We start from the raw sequence: 18,114 nt of genomic DNA on the forward strand, positions 1-18,114 counted from the left end.
TGTCTTCTCTCCCCCATTACAGCACGTGTCACTGCCACTGGCCTGGCAGGTTCTGACCTGATATCCTTACCAACATGAAAGCCCAATCCTAGAAAGACTATACTAATCCTGTGATAAGTGAGGAAAATGCCAATCCCTGGAACCATCCTGTCGGCTGTTGTGTTGGGAAAGAGGAGCACCCTGGCTTCTTGTTGCTCTCCCCAAGTCCTTTTACTGTCACAGCTCCTTGGCTTGTTTCCTCTTAGCAGCCTAACAGAGTTTCCCTGAAGTTTCCGGTGCTGCCTTTGGGGATGATGGCAGCCCACAAAGGAAGTCGGACTGCGAAGAGTAGGCCACCAAAGGGACCGCTGGAGGTACCGTTCCCAGCAGAGAAGGACTGGCCTGAGGATGATGACGCAGATTATGTCTTCAAGGACCCCTCTCAGGAGCTGAAATCTCTGCCTCAGCCGTACCGAATGATCGACAAGCTGGTGAACCTTGTGTTTGACCAGACCTGGGAAGCTATTGAAGAGAGAGAGGCGCTGAGGGAAGCCGAGAGGAACCGGGTGCAGCCCACTGTCTACCCTCCTGTTGCAGAAATTCAGGTATGGAGCCGGTGGCTACCTCTGAGTCCAGCCTCTCTGAAGAACGTTAGTAATCGAAAACACCTGATCCCTGGCAAGACTTCCTGCCAGGAGCCATGGTTCAACAAGACAGGTGCATTTCTCAAAGACGCTAGGCACACTGCTGACTCTGGTTAACTGAGGGTTGTACAAAAGGCCTTCTTTGCTTGACTGTGGATATTGAGAAGTCTTCCTTAGTGCATTAATCCAGTCTGTGGCTTGATGACTGAGCTTGAGTGAAATTCTTCCCACAGAACACTTTAGAAATGACGGACAGGGCCTGTGGTCATGTGTAAGTGTTGTGATTGCGCATTTATCCTCAACTCATTTGTTTTTTCTGTCCTCTTTCTCCTAAAAGTGGGATGCTGTGAATTTCCCAGTTGTTGGGGTGGAGTTTTAGATGGGTGCTGTGGTTGGGGGTTATGTGTGTAGGAAGAGCTCTCACCACCACCATGTCTACTTTGAAAAGTTAGCTTCATTATTACTTGAAGTCTATGAGAACTGACAATAATTCGTTTTCTTCTCTGTTTTCATTTTCCCAGCTCAACAAAACACCCAATTGTATGGCTATTTCCCAAGACTATCTGTTCATTGGAGGAGCCAAAGGATTCTCCATCTATAATCTGTACAATGCTAAACGAATATTTGTTTGGGAGAAATTTAAGGTTGATGTCACTTCCATCTGGGCCATGGATTTGGGGAATGAAATGCTCATTGCTCCTGTGGATGAATTGGGTATTTGTTGTTCTTCTTAAGCCTGATATACATTTGCTTAGGAACTGTTGTTCACTTTAATCTCCTTTTCAGGTGTGGGTGGGTCTGGGCGTGGGAGTTCTCCAGACTTCTGAAGAAATAACTAATGCCATTGTGTATCCGTGGGCCGTTTAGTTCTCACAGGAGCTCCTGTAGGAAAGTGCAGGTTTTCATCCCTGTTCAGAAGCGCCAACAGGCATGTTCATTAAATTACTGAGTTAATGTGGAAAGGAAGTAACACAGTGAGACTTCAGGTCAGGCATGGTGGCCCTGGGGTCCACACCCTGCATCTATTTTAAAAAATGTATTTGCTTGAAAAGCAGAGACCATGTTGCCATCCCCTGGGTCACTCCCCAAATGACAGGAAGCAGGAACTCATTCCAGGTCACCTACACAAGTAGCAAGTGCCCAGCCCTTAGGGCCATCATCTGCTCCCCCCGGGTCTGCACTGGCAGGCTGCTGAAATGGGGAACAAGCACTCCAGTCTGGGACCCAGGTGTCTCCTGATGAATATCTTTTCTTAAAAAAGGAAGGATTGGGCCCGGTGCGGTGGCGCAAGTGGTTAAGTCCTCGCCTTGCATGCCCGGGATCCCATATGGGCGCCAGTTCTAATCCTGTCAGCCCCGCTTCCCTTCCAGCTCCCTGCCTGTGGCCCGGGAAAGCAGTCGAGGACGGCCCAAAGCTTTGGGACCCTGCACCCGCGTGGGAGACCCGGAAGAGGCTTCTGGCTTCGGATCGGCATAGTATCGACCGTTGCGGCTCACTTGGGGAGTGAATCATCGGACGGAAGATCTTCCTCTCTGTCTCTCCTCTCTGTATATCCGCCTTTCCAATAAAAAATAATAAAAAAAAAATCTTTAAAAAAGGAAGGATTTATTATTTTTTTTTGAAAGGCAGATTTATGGAGAGAAGGACAAACAGAAAGATCTTTCATCCACTGTTCCACTCCCCAAATGGCCACAACAGCCTGAGCTGAGTTGATCTGAAGGCAGGAGCCAGGAGCTTTTTCCCAGTCTCCCATGTGGGTGCAGGTTCCCAAAGCTTTGGGCCATCATCCACTGCTTTCTTAGGCCACAAGCAGGGAGCTGCATGGGAAGTGGAGCAACCAGGATGTGAACCAGTGCCCATGTGGGATTCTGGTGCTTAGAGGTGGAGGATTAACCCCTTGAGCCATCACATCAGGTCCTTCTGATGAGTATCTTAACTGCTGTATTCAGTGTCCACCTAGGATCACACATATTTGTCATGCTGCATTTTGCTTTGTGTAACCTTCAACACAATGATTTAGAAGGCATACCATCTTGATGTCTCTAATACATTCATTGGTCTAGAGCACATGCCCATGAATCTTTATTGGATTGAGTTTGACTTTTCACAGATAATGGGCCAGATGCCTTTTCAGGATCTGTTATACACATTTAGAAGCAGGTGTAAATATGTGGGAGAAATACCTACAGGAAGAATCTCTTAGTCATGTGAGTCATACAGTAGGTTGAATGAGAGAATGACAGAATTATTAAGACAATCAGGTGCATGAGGAGCTTGTTGGAGTTGTGAAGTAAGTTATGCTCCTTTCCATCAAAGGATCCCAGAGCTAGCAGGAGGAAGGCACTGTACACAGGAGACAGTGAGAAACAGAGTGGGCACCATGCTGACCCGGGACATGGACTGGTGTGGCTGACGTGCCTCACGAGACTATCAGGAGGAGCAGGTGGGGCCTGGGTAGACAGGAGCCCAGGAAGGAGGAAAGGATGAAGCATACCAGGTGAGGGAGAGCAGAGCAGGGAGAGCAATGGACATGGGCAGTCTAGGGTCCAGTAGAGGCCCGAGAACATGTGAACTCATCATGGTCACTTCTGCTCTGTGGAGGCATGTGGCTGAGCTTTAGATACCCATATGAGAGTACATGGGGCCAGCTCCTGCCCCTGGCTTCCTGTTCAGTGCAAATCCTGGAAGGCAGTGAGAACCCAAGTAACTGGGTCCCAGCTGCTCAGGTGGGACACATGGATTGAGTTCCTGGCTCCCAGCCCTGGCCCCAGCCAGCGGCCTTGCCAGCCTTTGGAGAATGAACCAGTGGCTGGGGGTTCGTGGTCTCTATAGTAAGTAAGCAAAAGAAAGAAAGAAAATTGCAGCTCTTCCTTGGCTCACATGTCTGTCTTAGATTCCCACCTCTTTCTCTGTTTCAGGCATCGTTAGGCTGTTCTATTTGTGTAAGGATTGCCTTTTCCTGATCAAAGCCATCAATGAAGCGGTGAGTGTCTGTTCTCTGACCTTTAACTGAGCCAGAAGCCAAAGGAAGTTCAGCAGGAGACAGTGACAGGAGTGCTGGCTTAGGAAGATATCAAGACCTCCCTGCCAGGAAGCCTCTTCCCAAATGGCGAATCCAGTGTCTTTCCTGTTAGAGGGTACGCGTGAAGGCCTCCAATTTGTTCATCCTGTTGTCAGGAAGAGCTAGTGACTATGAAACTCCAGTTCAGATTTTTTTTCTCTTGAGCATCAGACCAACAAGTCCAATAAGTGATTTTAAAAAGTTTCCATGTTCCCTAGTCTGTATCCCATTCCCGTTCACGTGTCTGTGGTGTCTCTCTGCTTGGGACAGTCTCCTAATCTCCAGACCCACTCTAGCCATTAAATTTCTCATTGTTCAAAACCAGCTCAGACATCTCCTTTGGTAAGACGTGTTTCTTGCTAAGCCTAAAAGAAGCTGATTCCTTTGTGCTGTGCAGACAGAAGAGCAGTTCAGTCACAAAATCTGCACCCTCCCTGCTGGTCTGCATCACAGCTGCTTCTCTGGGACGTAAGCCCCCCGGGGCAGAGCACAGGTCTTTTTGTTTCTCTTAATCCTAACACCTGCCTGGCCACTCCAGTGAGGGTTCTCAGTATTTGTTTGAGAGGCAGAGAAGGACAGAAATAGATCAAGATCCACCGGTTCACTTTCCAATTGCCTGCAGTCACTGGTCCTGATGCTTCCAGGAGCTGGGAGCTCAATCCGGGTCTCCCACATGGGTGACAGGGATCCAGGTGTTTGAGCCATGACCTGCGGCCTCCCAGAGTATGCCTCAGCAGGAGGCTGGGTCAGAAGCGGAACAGCTGGGATCTGAGCACAGGTATTCTGACAGGGGCTGTAGGAACCTGAGAGCCATCTTAACTGCTATCCTCACCCACCCCCAAAAGTGGTGTTTGAATTAATTTCAAAAAAGAAGATATTATTTAGACTATTTCTTAACTATACATTGCCTTGTTAAAAACTTTAATTGGCTACCAAGGCAATTTGATAAAGAAGATACTTTAAATAAATGGTATTAGAAATAGAGAATGAACAAAATGAATCAATCTTATTCTATACCATATATATAAATTAACTTTAGTTGGATCTTAGACCTAAATAAAAAGGCTGAAGTATCATTCTTAAAAAAAAAAAAAAAAAAAACAGAAAATATCTTTTCAACCTTTGGGCCATGGAGAGTGCTAAGCATTAAAGAAAATACCAATATTGGATTCATCAGAAATAAAACCCATTCTTTGTATCATGCGTGAAGCTCAACTCGAAATGAATGACACCTGTTGGTAAAATTAAAGCTATAGAATTTATACAACAAAACAGGAAAAAGTCTTTGTGACTTCATATTAGGCAAAAAAAATTTTTTATTTTTAGTTACAATGTCAAAAGCATAACTTATAAGAGAAAATACTGAAAATTAAGAAATTTTGTTCCACAAAAGGTACTGATAAAAGAATAAGGAGACTAGGACCCTCAAAATTCAAAACTAATGAAATAGCATTTTTTTAATGGATAAAGGATTTGAGAAACAGTTCACCAAAGGAAATATACAGGATACAAGTAGCAAGGGCTGGCCAAGGTGTGGAGTAAATGGAACTTTAACACACTACTTATTCTATTTGATACAGCTACTTAAGTAGCTTTTGAAAAGACTGAATATTCATTTCGGTGCAGTAGTATATTAAGCTAATCCTCCATTTTCAGTGCTGGCATTCCATATGGGTGCCAGTTCATGTCCCAGGTGTTCCACTTCTCATCCAGCTCCCTGTTTGTAGCCTGGGAAAACAGTGGAGGAAGTCCCAAAGCCTTGGGATTCTGCACCGGTGTGAGAGACCTGGAAGAAGTTCCTGGCTTCAGACCAGCCCAGCTCTGGCCAGGACGGGCGCTTGGGGAGTGATTAAGGCGATGGAAGGTCTCTTTCTCTGCTTCTCTCTCTTCTTTCTGTAATTCTGACATTCAAGTAAATAAATGAAGCTTTAAGTTGAATATCTACACTTAGCATCCAATGCAGTGATTTCTTCTCCAGTGAGCTTACTGAGGAGAAAGGACAGCATGGGTCACTATAATGACATGAGCAGCTTGGTTTGTCTCGGCCCCAAGCCGGAAGCCACCTAAACAGTGCCTGGATACTGCTGTTCATGAAAGGGATGAGCCGTTAGGGTGCGTAGCCACACCGACAGATCTCAAATGCGTCATGCCAAGTAGAAATCCAGCAGAAAGAAAGCATCCTGTAGGATTCTATTTGTATAAAATTCTAGAACATGCAAACTAACAGTAACAGAAAACATCCATTCTCACCCTGGACTACACAAAGGAACGTGTTCACGGTTTTGGCTGTGGTGATGCTCTCAAAGAGGTGCACATGTGTCAAAACTAACCCCACTGCTGGAGCTCCAGCCGAGTTCGGAGCTCAAGAAGGGTGTGTGGAGTCGGCATTTTAAAAGAGATAAAGAGAAAAGATGGACCACTACAATTTCAGGGTCGTAATGGACAATGCAAGAGAGCTGTCCCCTTTATTTATACAGAAGCAGTCACAAACTCTTACAGAATTTTTATGTCATGGTCAAGTGGGTGTTTCCAAAGATAATTCTGCAAATTGTTTCACCTTAAAGCAGAGCATTATCCATCTGACCCTGAAGCCAGGAGTTTCTCAGTTCATAGCACATATGAATCAGTAATACATTCCTACCTCATTCCTCATTTTACAACCTATCTTAGTCAGTTAAAGGAGAAAATATATCACAGAAGGAGAAACATAAAGATCAGAAACAGGACCCGGCCCAATAGCGTAGTGGTTAAAGTCTTCGCCTTGCACGCGTTGGGATCCCATATGGTCGCCAGTTCTAAATCCGGCAGCCCTGCTTCCCATCCGGCTTGCTCCACACACCCTGCTTGTGGCCTGGGAGGGCAGTCAAGGATGGCCCAAAGCTTTGGGACCCTGCATCCGCATGGGAGACCTGGAAGAGGCTCCAGGTTCCAGGCTCCTGGCTTTGGATTGGCTCAGCTCCAGCCACTGCGGCCACTTAGGGAGTGAATCATTGGACAGAAGATCTTCCTTTCTGTCTCCTCCTCTCTGTATATCTGCCTTTCCAATAAAAATAGACAAATCTTTAAGAAAAAGTCTTAAACATAAATTCCCATTACAACCACAGGTTTAACAACCCTAAACTAGTTTGGAAGCATGTTTTATGATGTTGGTATAAATATTCTTGAGCTCTTGCGGCCGAGACAGCATACATTGTTAAAGACCTGCCAACAGGGGAGCTGTTCTCTTCACACCTTCATGTCATCCACACCCACTGCATGGACGCCAGCACCCCACCATACATGTTGCATGAGTGGCTTTGAGCGGGCATTTGGTGTAGCAGTTTAAGATGCAGTCTCAGATGTCCACATCCACATCACAGTGTGTCGGTTCACAGTGCAGCTGCTCTGCTCCGGATTCTAGCTTGCTGCTGATGCACACCCTGGTTGGCAGCATATGATGGCTCAAGAACTCGAGTTCCTGCCACCCTATGGGAGTCTTGACTGAGATCTAGGCTGCTGGCTTGGCGTGGCCCGGCCCCGACTGCTGTGGGCATTTGGGGAGTGAACAAGTGACTCTTGTTCTTTCTCACTCCCTTCCCCCACCAAGCAGCCTTTCAAATACATTGAAAATAACATTTTTAAAGAAAAGACGCACCGTTTATTATATCATGACAGCTCTAGTGTATGTGAGGCTGTTAAAAATGTAAAGCTTCTGCTCATCAAAAGATACAAGTAGTGTTCAAGGGGAGCCGGGGCAGAAAATGGGCCCTGGGGAGCCAACAGCAGTCCTGGCATACCTGGCCAGAGTGACTCCCAGGAGGACTGGCCCTGGTCACCGTCGCTGCAGCCCTGCACAAGGAGGCTGAGACCTAGCAGCAGCCTGGTTTGGCATTGCCCACACCTGCAGCATGGACCACAAATCAGCACCACCTGTGATGAGGAAAAGAGTGTAAGGAATAAGGAACAAATACGGTTTCACAACAGCACTTGAGCAGCAGAAAGTCACAGAAAAGTAACCCAGGAAGGGCCCTCATGATATAAGAAGTACATGAGGAGTTTGAAGCTTTGGGGAAGGGTGCAGAGGCAGCCCATCACAGGGCCTAGCAGCACTCCAGTGCCGGGCAGTAGACACACTGCCCCATAGCCCCCGTGAGTGCCGACGCAAACACCGTGCACACTGCTGGCAAGGCTGATCCCGCAAAATCCACAGTAGAGTGAGAGTAGGGAAAAGGACCAAAGGTTAAACTGCTCCTCGAAGCTTGGCCCTGCTGTAGGCCATGGTTCCCAGCTTACCGTGTGTGAGGATCCTGCACCTGGCAGGCGACCACTCTTGTAATCATGTGCCCAGCAGAGGATGCAGAGGGCACAGACAACTGGGGCACAGGAGGACAAGGTAGACCAGTGATACTGAATACACATGTGATGGGTTCCAGACTACAGTGCCACAGGGGCCCTCCTCACCTCCTAATAAGGCAACAAGGAGGAAGAAAATCCAGAGAAGAGGCCTGAGGTCAGTTACAGACCTGGAAGACCCCAGACCTTGAGAAAAAGAAGCAGTGACCAATCCACCAGCTGAGAAGTTGACTGCCATCTCGGCTGAAAATGCTGGGTGCCCCGTCTCTGCCCCTAGATAACCTAGCCATCCCACTAGCAAGGACTGGCGATAAAAAATGAAGACAATGAGAACCAGAGAGCTTACGTGCTTGCTTTCCGACTGTTGTCCACATAACTGCTTTGTCCCTATAGCATCTGCTGTCTTTATTTGATAATAACAACCATGTTTAATAAAAAGCCTCAATGTACCTGTGTTTTTAAAAGACTTATTTGTTTATTTGAAAGTCAGAATTATAAGGTGGGGGATGGAAGAAGAGAGAGAGGTCTTTTATCAGCTATTTCACTCCCCAAATGGCAACAATGGCTAGAGCTGGCCCAAGCCAAAGCTAGGAGCCTGGAACTCCGTCTGGGTCTCCCAGTGGGTGCGGGGACCCAAGGCTTTGGACCATCCTCTGTTGCTTTCCCAGGCCACTAGCAGGAATCTGGATCAGAAGTGGAGCAGCTAGGACTCAAACTGGTGTTCACATAGCATGTGCACCCATGTAGGATCTGGACTGGGTTTCTAGCTCGCAGCTTTAACCTCATTACAAGCATTCGAGGAGTGGACCAGCAGATGGGAGTCCTCTATCTGACTCTTTCTGCCGCTTAAATAAATAACTTCTTTTCTAGGAGATTTATTTATTTATATGAATGTAGAGCTGCAGAGAGAGATCTTTTGTCTGCTGATCTTTTGTCCATATGACTGTAATAATGAGGTTGAACCAAAAGTCAGGAGTTTTAACCAGGTCTCCCATGTGGCTGTAGGGGACCAAAAACTTGGACCATCCTCTGCTGCTTTTTGAAGCCATTAAGTAAGTGGAAGGGCCAGGACACGGGGGATGCCAGCATTACAGGCAGCAGCTTCACCTGTTCAGTCACAATACTAGACCCAATAAATAACTTTAAAGTAATAAGACTGGGCCCGGCATGGTGGCCTAGCGGCTAAAGTCCTCACCTTGAACGTGCTGGGATCCCATATGGCTGCCAGTTCTAATCCCAGCAACCCTACTTCCCATCCAGCTCCGTGCCCTTGTGGCCTGGGAAAGCAGTCAAGGACAACCCAAAGCCTTGGGACCCTGAACCCACGTGGGAAACCCGGAGGAGGCTCCTGGCTTTGGTTTCAGTTCAGCGCAGCTCCAACTTCTGTGGCTGCTTGCAGAGTAAATCATTGGATGGAAAATCTTCCTCCCTGTCTCTCCTCCTCCCTGTATATCTGACTTTCCAATTAAAAAAATAATAAAAATAATGTGTTTTTTAAAAAAGTAATAAGACTGGACTGGTGTGATGGCTCAACTAGCTAAGCCTCTGCCTGCAAGCAAACATCCCATATGGTTTGTGTTCCATTTGCTCCACTTTTGATCCAGCTCTCTACTTAAGACCTGGAAAATCAATGGAAAATAGCCCAAGTCCTTGGGACCCTGCACATGCCTGGGAGAGCCGGAAGAAGCTTCTGGTTCCTGGTTTCAAATTGGCTCAGCTCCAATCGTTGCAATCATTTGGGGAGTGAACCAGCAGGGGAAGGTCTTTGTCTCTCCTCTCTGTAAATTTGCCTTTCCAAGAAAAAAAAATAAATCTTTAAATGTGAAAAGACTAACCTTTTCACAAAAATGTTTATGCTGTTTAGCATTTATGATATTTATGATACAGTTAAGAAACTTTAAAAATAGACTGGATATTAGATGGCATTTAGGAATATTGTTCATCTTTTAAGTTGAAAAGCGTAATTTTAGCAGGTTTGGGGGATGATAAGAGTTATCATCTATTGATAATTGTTGAAATTATAATACTACTTTCTGTTTGTGTATGTTTGAAACTTCCATAACAACAATGTAATTTTCATGACAACAAATTTGTATATTTAAAAAATGTTCAACAAGCTCTCCTTTTTAAAAAAGATGTGTTTATTGTTATTAGAAAGGCAGATTTACTGAGAAAAGGAGATACAGAAGGATCTTCATCCACTGGTTCACTCCCCAAGTGGCTGCAACTACCAGAGCTGAACCAATCTGAATCCAGGAGCTGGGAGCATCTTCTGAGTCTCCCACACAGGTGCAGGGCCCCAAGGCTTTGGGCCATCCTCGACTGCTTTCCCAGGCCACGAGCAGGGAGCAGGAACAGAAATGGATCAGCTAAGACGTGAACCGGTGTCCATATGGTATTCTGGCGCTTACAAGGCAAGGATTTAGCTACTGAGTCATTGTGCCGGGTCCTCGACAAGATCTCTTTAAACTTAGGGATCTTATAAGCTTAGAGTCTAGTTTATTTTCTAGTAGTTTCCAGGCTCTTTAAAGGTAGCATAAACTGTATAGAGTTTATCTCTCTCATCTTTTTTTTTTTTTAAAAAAATACCTAGATTTATTTAATTTTTGAAATGCAGAGTGACAGAGAGAAATCCTCTACCCACTGGTTCATTGCCAAAATGGCCACAGTGGCCAAGGGTGGTCCAGGCTGAAACCAGCAGCCTGGGATTCCATCTAATCTCCCACACAGGTGGCAGGCACCCAAACACTTAGGCCATTTTTCAGTGCTTTCCTAGGTGCATTAGCAAGGGAGCTGGATTGGAAGTAGAGCAGTCAAGATTCAAACATGACCATATGGGATGCCAGCATCCCAGGCAGCAGCTTAATCTCCTGTACTACACAGTGGCAGCCTCTAGTCATTGTCATCTTGCTTGAAAGTTTTGCAGGCACACACTTGCCTTAGTATTTGTTCATCCTGGGCTTCCATTCAGTGTTGAGTGTAGTCTAGGAACCACCAGAGTCTCAGTGTTCCATAGCAAACATTTCAGTTCATCTGACTAACAGAGGACCAGCACGGGCTTTGAGACTTGCATATCTGACCAGGAGATCCAATAGCATGCTACAAATCTGAGTGTTTGAAAAAAAACCAGGAAAGAAGTCCAAAATCCTCTAGGCAGTCGTGTAAGTGCAGCCTGTTCATGTACCATCCTGTCCAGAGATGTCCCAGCGTAGGAGGGCCAAAGCAGTCAGGCATCTTTTCACGTCCCAGGCTTTAGTCCTCTGCTCTGGGTTTGGCCCACAGAAGGCCCCCCGTGCACCCGCTGGGCATGCGCACTGCCCCCGGCTGACTCTCTGTATCCACTCCTCTTTTCTCTTCAGGAGGACTCCAGCAAGCAAACCACCTGCATAAAGATGGAGCTCGCTCAAGGAGGGGACTTTGCTGCCTTCCTCATACAAGGCAAGATTAACCAGAGGCTGTTAGACCTGCAGTCTTCTCTAGTCGATTACAAAACCCCACCACCCCAGACCTTTTATTAGGAAGAATTTCAGGTGCTCAGATGACTTGCAAAAGAGATACAGAGAAACCCTTCCCCAGGCCCAGCTTCCCTGACCTCAACACCCAGTGGGACTGTGCTTTGTTTGCCAGAGTAGGAAATGTTAGTTCAATACCAGTGACTACAGATTCTCAGATTCTCACTGGGTCTCTACTCCTTATTTTTTTTATTTTTTATTTTATTTATTTATTTATTTTTTAAGATTGATTTTATTTTTATTGAAAAGGCGGATATACAGAGAGGAGAGACAGAGAGGAAGATCTTCCATCCAATGATTCACTCCCCAGGCAGCTGCAACGGCTGGAGATGAGCCAATCTGAAGCCAGGAGCCTCTTCCAGGTCTCCCACACGGGTGCAGGGTCCCAAAGCTTTGGGCCATCCTCAACTGCTTTCCCAGGCCACAGGCAGGGAGCTGGATGGGAAGTGGAGCTGCCAGGATTAGAACCGACGCCCATATGGGATCCCGGGCATGCAAGGCGAGGACCTTAACCACTGCGCCATCGCACCGGGCCCTTATTTTTTATTTTTTATTGTTTTATTTGTGCTCCAGGGTTCAGTCCAGGACGCCTCATATCTGCTTAGTCTATTCCTGTCTGTCTCAGTTTCTGAGTCTTCTCCTTTGTCGTGACCTTGACACTTTTGAAGGGTACCTCTCAGACTTTGTGGAATGCCCCTCAAGTTTCTATTTGTCTGACGGTTCTCTCATGATCTAGCTGGGGTTTGCTGTGCCTCGCGTTAGATCATTCTGAGAGGTGTGTACCAGCAGCGTGCCTCACTTGAAAGGAGCCTCATCTGGTTGATCAAGGGGTGCCTGCCAGGTTCCCGTGCCACACTCTCAAAGAGCAGGTCCCTGAGTCCTCACCCTACCCAGGGAGGGATGGCTGTGGCCTCACCTGCAGAGGTAGGTAAGAGAATGGACATCTGTCTCAGGAACTAGTGATCATGTTGGGGAGGTACTTACAGACTCTGCACATGTCTGTTTTCTCCTTTGAAATTTCTACACTTGGGCCGGCGCCGTGGCCTACTGGCTAATGTCCTTGCCTTGAACGCACCGGGATCCCATATGGTCGCCGGTTCTAATCCTGACAGCCCCACTTCCCATCTAGCGCTCTGCTTGTGGCCTGGGAAAGCAGCAGAGGATGGACCAAAGCCTTGGGACCCTGCACCCACACGGGAGACCTGGAAGAAACTCCTGGATCCTGGCTTCTGATCGGCGTAGCATCAGCCGTTGCAGCCACTTGAGGAGTGAATCATCGAATGGAAGATCTTTCTATCTCTCCTCTCTGTATATTTGACTTTCCAATAAAAATAAAATAAATCTTTAAAAAAAAAAGAGAAATTTCCACACTTACCACTGGACCTTGCCTGCTGCAATTACTGTGGTGACAGACGTTGCCACAGATGTTCATCTTTACAGTTCACTCTTAACTATTTGGACAAATAGCACATGGGCCTCCATGTGCATCCTTGCCCGTGACCTCTCAAAAGAGCTATATGCTTGAGAAAGAGAGATGTGAGATTAGATAATGCTTCATGAGTCCAAGAACACTTCTGTGCCAGTTCCATTTGTTTTCCAAGCTTGCTAATACCCAAGTACCCACAAAGCATGCAACCAAAAATGAGGCCCATTTACTCTCACAGTTCAGCATGCAGAAGTTTGGCATTAGGCGTAAAGATGAGTGCTCTGTTGAGGAAATATTTGGTGGAGAGTCAGCTCGTGGGCAGACACTTTCCCCCAACTGACAGGCATTCAGGACAGACACAGCCTGTCTCTGTAACAAGAAGAGGAGGTTGTCATCTCCTCTGATACCAGCCGGGCAGAATGACCTGGGTGTTTCTTTCCCGACTCTGACCCTCCCTTGCTTCTTCCTCTCCACTGCTGACCTGTACCGCCTTCCTCTCCAGACAGGGGAGGACCAGGGGATGGCAGATCAGAGGAGCTTGCCATCTGTAGCCTAGGAGGCGGGGCAGAACAGGCAGCCTGGTGGGCAGCTGTGTTGCATGAGTGCTCTGAGAAGCGCCTATTCCCTTGTGCTGTACGAGGCATACAGGGGCAGGAGGACTCGCAATGGTCCCTGCTGAGCCCCCTCTCCAGCACTTTGTCCAAGCTGCCCTTCCACTGGTGCCTGTGGCAGGAGTGCATGGTTTTCGTGCCAGTGCTTCTGAGAAATCAGAAAAAACATGTTACCTTCTTGCTGTTGCTCAACGATTCCTTGGTTTCCCAATGCAGGAGGTGGAGACGTTTGGCTGGATGTGTATAAATTGCCCAAGGACTCTTGGCTCAAGGAAGTGGAACACTACCAACTTGCTCAAAACTCGAAGAAAAAAGTCGGACAGCTGCAACTGGTACGAAACATCTGTGCACTGGCCCTTACCCTGCTACATTCACGTCTGAATTTTCCCTAGAATTTCAAGATGGATGAAGCCTCTTGAGAAGACAGCAGGAACGCTGTTCAAAGCCTTGCAGATCCATATGCTGTGGTTAAAGCACAGTGATAAAAGTTACTGGAATCTCAGTGTCTCTGCTGGGAGTGGCCTCCTCACCAGGACCACTCCCTGGCCTTCCTGTGGATGCGGGAGGGAGTCCTTAGGCCTGGTCCGAGGTCACTGCCTCCTGACTGAAGGTGTGTCTTTACACCTCAGATGCCCCTGCAGTTCTCAGACTGTAGAGTAAGGGCGTTGTTCTCTGTGTACAGGAATATGTCTGTGTTCTTCGTATTATTCTTAGAAGGCAGGAGCGCTGCCATTTCAGCTGAATGGCATGGGGGTGCCTGAGCGTTGTGCTAGGTCTTTAAGATATAATTCCCCCCCAGAACAGACAGCTTGCAAGTCTTACTATCTTTCTTTCTGACAACTAACACTAACTAGTTCAGTAACCCTTTAAAACCCACGCTATTAGATGCTGGAGATGGAGCAGGATTCTGAGTAGTATAGACTGGTGTGTGCTGAGCTCACACAGAGCCTGGCTCAGTGGATGCCTGGTGAGTGGAATGGGGTCCTGAGTCCCCGGGGCTGTCAACCCAGAGAACTCCCTCCCTGAACTCTCACAGGATTTTGTGACACTTCTTGCACACTACCTTGTGTTTTTTTTTTTTTTTTTTTTTTTGTTATATTTACACCTGAAAATCCTTTTCTCTTCAGTAGATAATACTTTTCTGGGTTATTAAAACCAGTATCTTCTGCTTCTTTCCAACCAGCCAATCCCAAAGAGTCAGACTCTGTGCCAAGCAGATCCATTTTTTTAAAAAAATTTATTTGTTTTTATTGTAAAGTCATATATATATAGGAGGAGAAACAGAGAGGAAGATCCATCCACTGATTCACTCCCCAAGTGCCTGCCATGGCCAGAGCTGTGCCAATCCGAAGCCAGAATCCCGGAGCCTCTTCCAGGTCTCCCACATGGGTGCAGGGTCCCAAGGTTCTGGGCTGTCCTTGACTGCTTTCCCAGGCCACAAGCAGGGAGCTGGATGGGAAGTGGGGTGACCTGAATTAGAACCAGCGGCCATATGGGATTCCAGCGCATGAAAGGCAAGGACTTCAGCCACTAGACTGCTGTACTGGACCCAGCAGATCTTTTTTGGTGCACTGAGAAGCCATGACCAAAGGTGTTAGAGAGTGCGTATGGGGCAGATGACACAAGCATTGAGCAGTGGTTTTCTGTAGGAGATGATTCTACTCAACAACAAGTAATTGAAAATGTTTAAGATGCACTAAATGCACAGCTGGGCGTCCACAAAGCTTCTTAGACGCCTTCATGTTGTAGACTGCGAACACCACTACATCAAGGGATTGTCAATGTTAGGGTACCCTACTGCTTCTTGGCTGTATCAGAAAACAAACAACTGACAAATGAAGCCACCTCTTTAAAGAATCCTTGGCACGTTTTCCTCTGTTTTGTTTTTATATTTTGTCCTGTGAAATCCTTCCCCGCTGTTTGTTTTGGCTGTTTCCGTTTCTGGACAGCAGGTTGAACAGACAACCCAACCTCGCCTGTGTCCTCTGGGGCTCTTCCTCCCTGCTCCCTTGGCCAAGCTGATCCTCTTTCTGGCCATCCTGGGGGAAGGGGTTGTGCTGAGAGCAAAGCAGGGCAGCCTGGCTGCTGCTGCTTCTGGAATTCAGGAACTCAATGTTAAAATCCAGCAAACCCGCCATGTCAACGTGTGAACTTGCTGCTTGCAAGAGGAAGGGGTGTGTAGAGGAGAGGAGGGGACAGAGCAAGCATCATGGAGGATTGAAGGGAGGAGGGAGCACGTATCCATTGCTTCATATCTATGAATTAATTTCTCATGTTTCTCCCCAGAGCATGCTCGGTCACATTACTCCAGATAATGTAGAAACGGTAAGAAATTTGAACAACAAATTTTTCAGAGAGGTGTAAGCTGCCTTTTAGAGATTTTCATCTTTATTTGAAATTTGTTTTACAAATCATAAAATAACTAGTGTTTATTTATTTGGTTTCACGCATTTTCTCTTGTTTTTCTGCTTTCTGTCTCATTGAGGTCCAATATGATTATCCAAAAAAAAAAAAAGTTTATTTTTTTGAAAGGCAGAGTTACAAAGAGATGTTCTAACTAACTGATGGTTCAGTTCACGAATAGCCACAGTAGGCAGGAGGGCTGGGCCAGGAACTGATAGCTTCCTCCATGTCCCACAAGGATACAGAGGCCCAAGCACTTGGACCATCCTCTGCTGCTTTCCCAAGCACATCAATAGGGAGCTGGACTGGAAGTGGAGCAGCCAGGATTCTAAGAACACCAGTATGCGATGCCATTGTCATTAGTGGTGGTTTAACCTGCACCCCAATATGATTTTTTAAAAATTGTTTCTTTCAACCTGCCTGCCTTAGGTTTAGGTTTTTCCTCGTCCTTAGCTTTCTTCAAGTCACTGATTTGAGATATGTCTTCTTTCCTGATATGTGTGTCTAGTGCTATAAATATTAAGTACTGGTTTAGCTGCATCCTTTAAGTTTTGGTATGTTTTCATTCAATTCAAAATACCTCCTAAATGTATTTAAATGTTTTCTTTGACCAACGGATTTCTTAGAAGTATGTTTTTTAATGCCTAAATATTGGAGCTATTATAGATATCTCTCCTTTTATTGGTTTCTGATTTAATTCAATTATGATCAGACAGCATCTTTTATAAGCTCTACATTCTTTTAAATGTATTGAGCCCTGTTTTATACCCAGAATATGATTTGTCTTTGTAAGTATCCTGTGTGCACTTGAATAGAATGTGTACTCTGCTGTTATTGACCAAGTTATTCATAATGTTTCCTATATCCTTGCTGTGTCTTCTCTGACTTATTGTCTGATTATTCTGTCAGTCACTGAATGTCTCTCTTCTTTTTAAAGATTCATTTGTTTTTATTGGAAAGGCAGATTTACAGAGAGAGGAGAGACAGAAAAATCTTCTATCTGCTGATTCACTCCCCAAATAGCCTCGGTGGCTGAAGCTGAGCCTATTTAAAGCTAGGAGCCAAGAGTTTTTCTTCGGCCTCCCAAGTGGGTGCAGGGTCCCAAGGCTTTGGGCCATTCTCTACTGCTTTCCCAGGTCATAAGCAAAGAGCTGGATGGAAGTGCAACAGCCAGGGCACAAAACGGCACCAATTTAGGATACTGGCACCACAGATGGAGGATTAGCCACTGAGCCATTGTGCCAGTCTCCTGAATGTCTTTTATATTTGTAGATTTTGTCTGTTTCTTCTTCTTTTTCGTGTGTTTTAAAACTGTTTTGAGATGCATAGTAATTTGAATGTTATGTCTGATTGACACTTTGATGTGGTCTTTTTCTTAAAGCATTCTATGTATAGCCATTCCAGATTTCTTTTGATTACTTTTGGCAAGACTTATTTATGTGAAAGATAGCATCACAGAGAAAGAGAAGGGGTGGATAAAGATCTTCCATCTGCTGGTTCACTCCCCAGGTGGCTGTTATGGCCAGAGCTGGGCCAGTCCATAGCCAGGAGCTTCTTCTGGGTCTCTCAGCTGGGTACAGGGCCCAACCACTTGGGCCATATTCCATTAATTTTTCTGGAACATTATCAGAGAGATGGATCAGAAGTGGAGCAGCCAGAGCCCGGTGTTATGAGATGCACTGTAAGCTAGCATCTCATAGCACAGTGGCAGGCCCTTGCTTAATTTTTGAAGATTTATTTTTATTTCTAATTCAGGGTTACAGAGAGAGATGAAAGAGAGATTTTCCACTTACTAGTTCACTCCCAAGATGGCTGCAATGGCCAGGGCTGGGCCAGGTTGAAGCCTGAAGCCGGGAGCTGCTTCTACGTCTCCCACATGAGTGGCAGGGTTCCAAACGTTTTTGAATGTCCTCCACTGCTTTTTCCTGACCATTATCCAGGAAATGGAGCAGAAGTGAAGCAGCCAGCACACAAACTACCACCAATATAAGATGCTGGTGTTGTGTTTTAGTAGCATGTAGTTGTGTCTTGCCTTTTAATAAAACCTGACATCCTCAGCCTTTTTTCTGGAGTGTTTAGACCAGGCACCTTTAATGTGACTATTAATACACTTAGATCCAAATGCTACCTTGATATTGACTTGCTG

The 18,114-nt window shown here is 46.2% G+C and overlaps 1 protein-coding gene across 1 annotated transcript in view; it reads left to right on the top strand.

The window, feature by feature from the left end:
* Nucleotides 1-293: 293 nt before the first annotated feature.
* WDR93 (WD repeat domain 93) overlaps nucleotides 294-18,114 on the top strand; it is a 32,427-nt gene continuing 14,606 nt past the window's right edge. Inside the window, exons 1-6 of the mRNA XM_040968463.1 lie at nucleotides 294-584; nucleotides 1,145-1,337; nucleotides 3,542-3,606; nucleotides 11,376-11,454; nucleotides 13,782-13,897; nucleotides 15,852-15,890. Of these exons, the coding sequence (XP_040824397.1) occupies nucleotides 294-584; nucleotides 1,145-1,337; nucleotides 3,542-3,606; nucleotides 11,376-11,454; nucleotides 13,782-13,897; nucleotides 15,852-15,890 (783 nt within the window). The remainder of the gene's footprint in view (nucleotides 585-1,144; nucleotides 1,338-3,541; nucleotides 3,607-11,375; nucleotides 11,455-13,781; nucleotides 13,898-15,851; nucleotides 15,891-18,114) is intronic.

This window comes from Ochotona curzoniae, unplaced genomic scaffold (genome assembly GCF_017591425.1).
Source record: "Ochotona curzoniae isolate NIBS_2020 unplaced genomic scaffold, NIBS_Ocur_1.0 scaffold_4701, whole genome shotgun sequence".
Lineage (NCBI taxonomy): Eukaryota > Metazoa > Chordata > Mammalia > Lagomorpha > Ochotonidae > Ochotona > Ochotona curzoniae.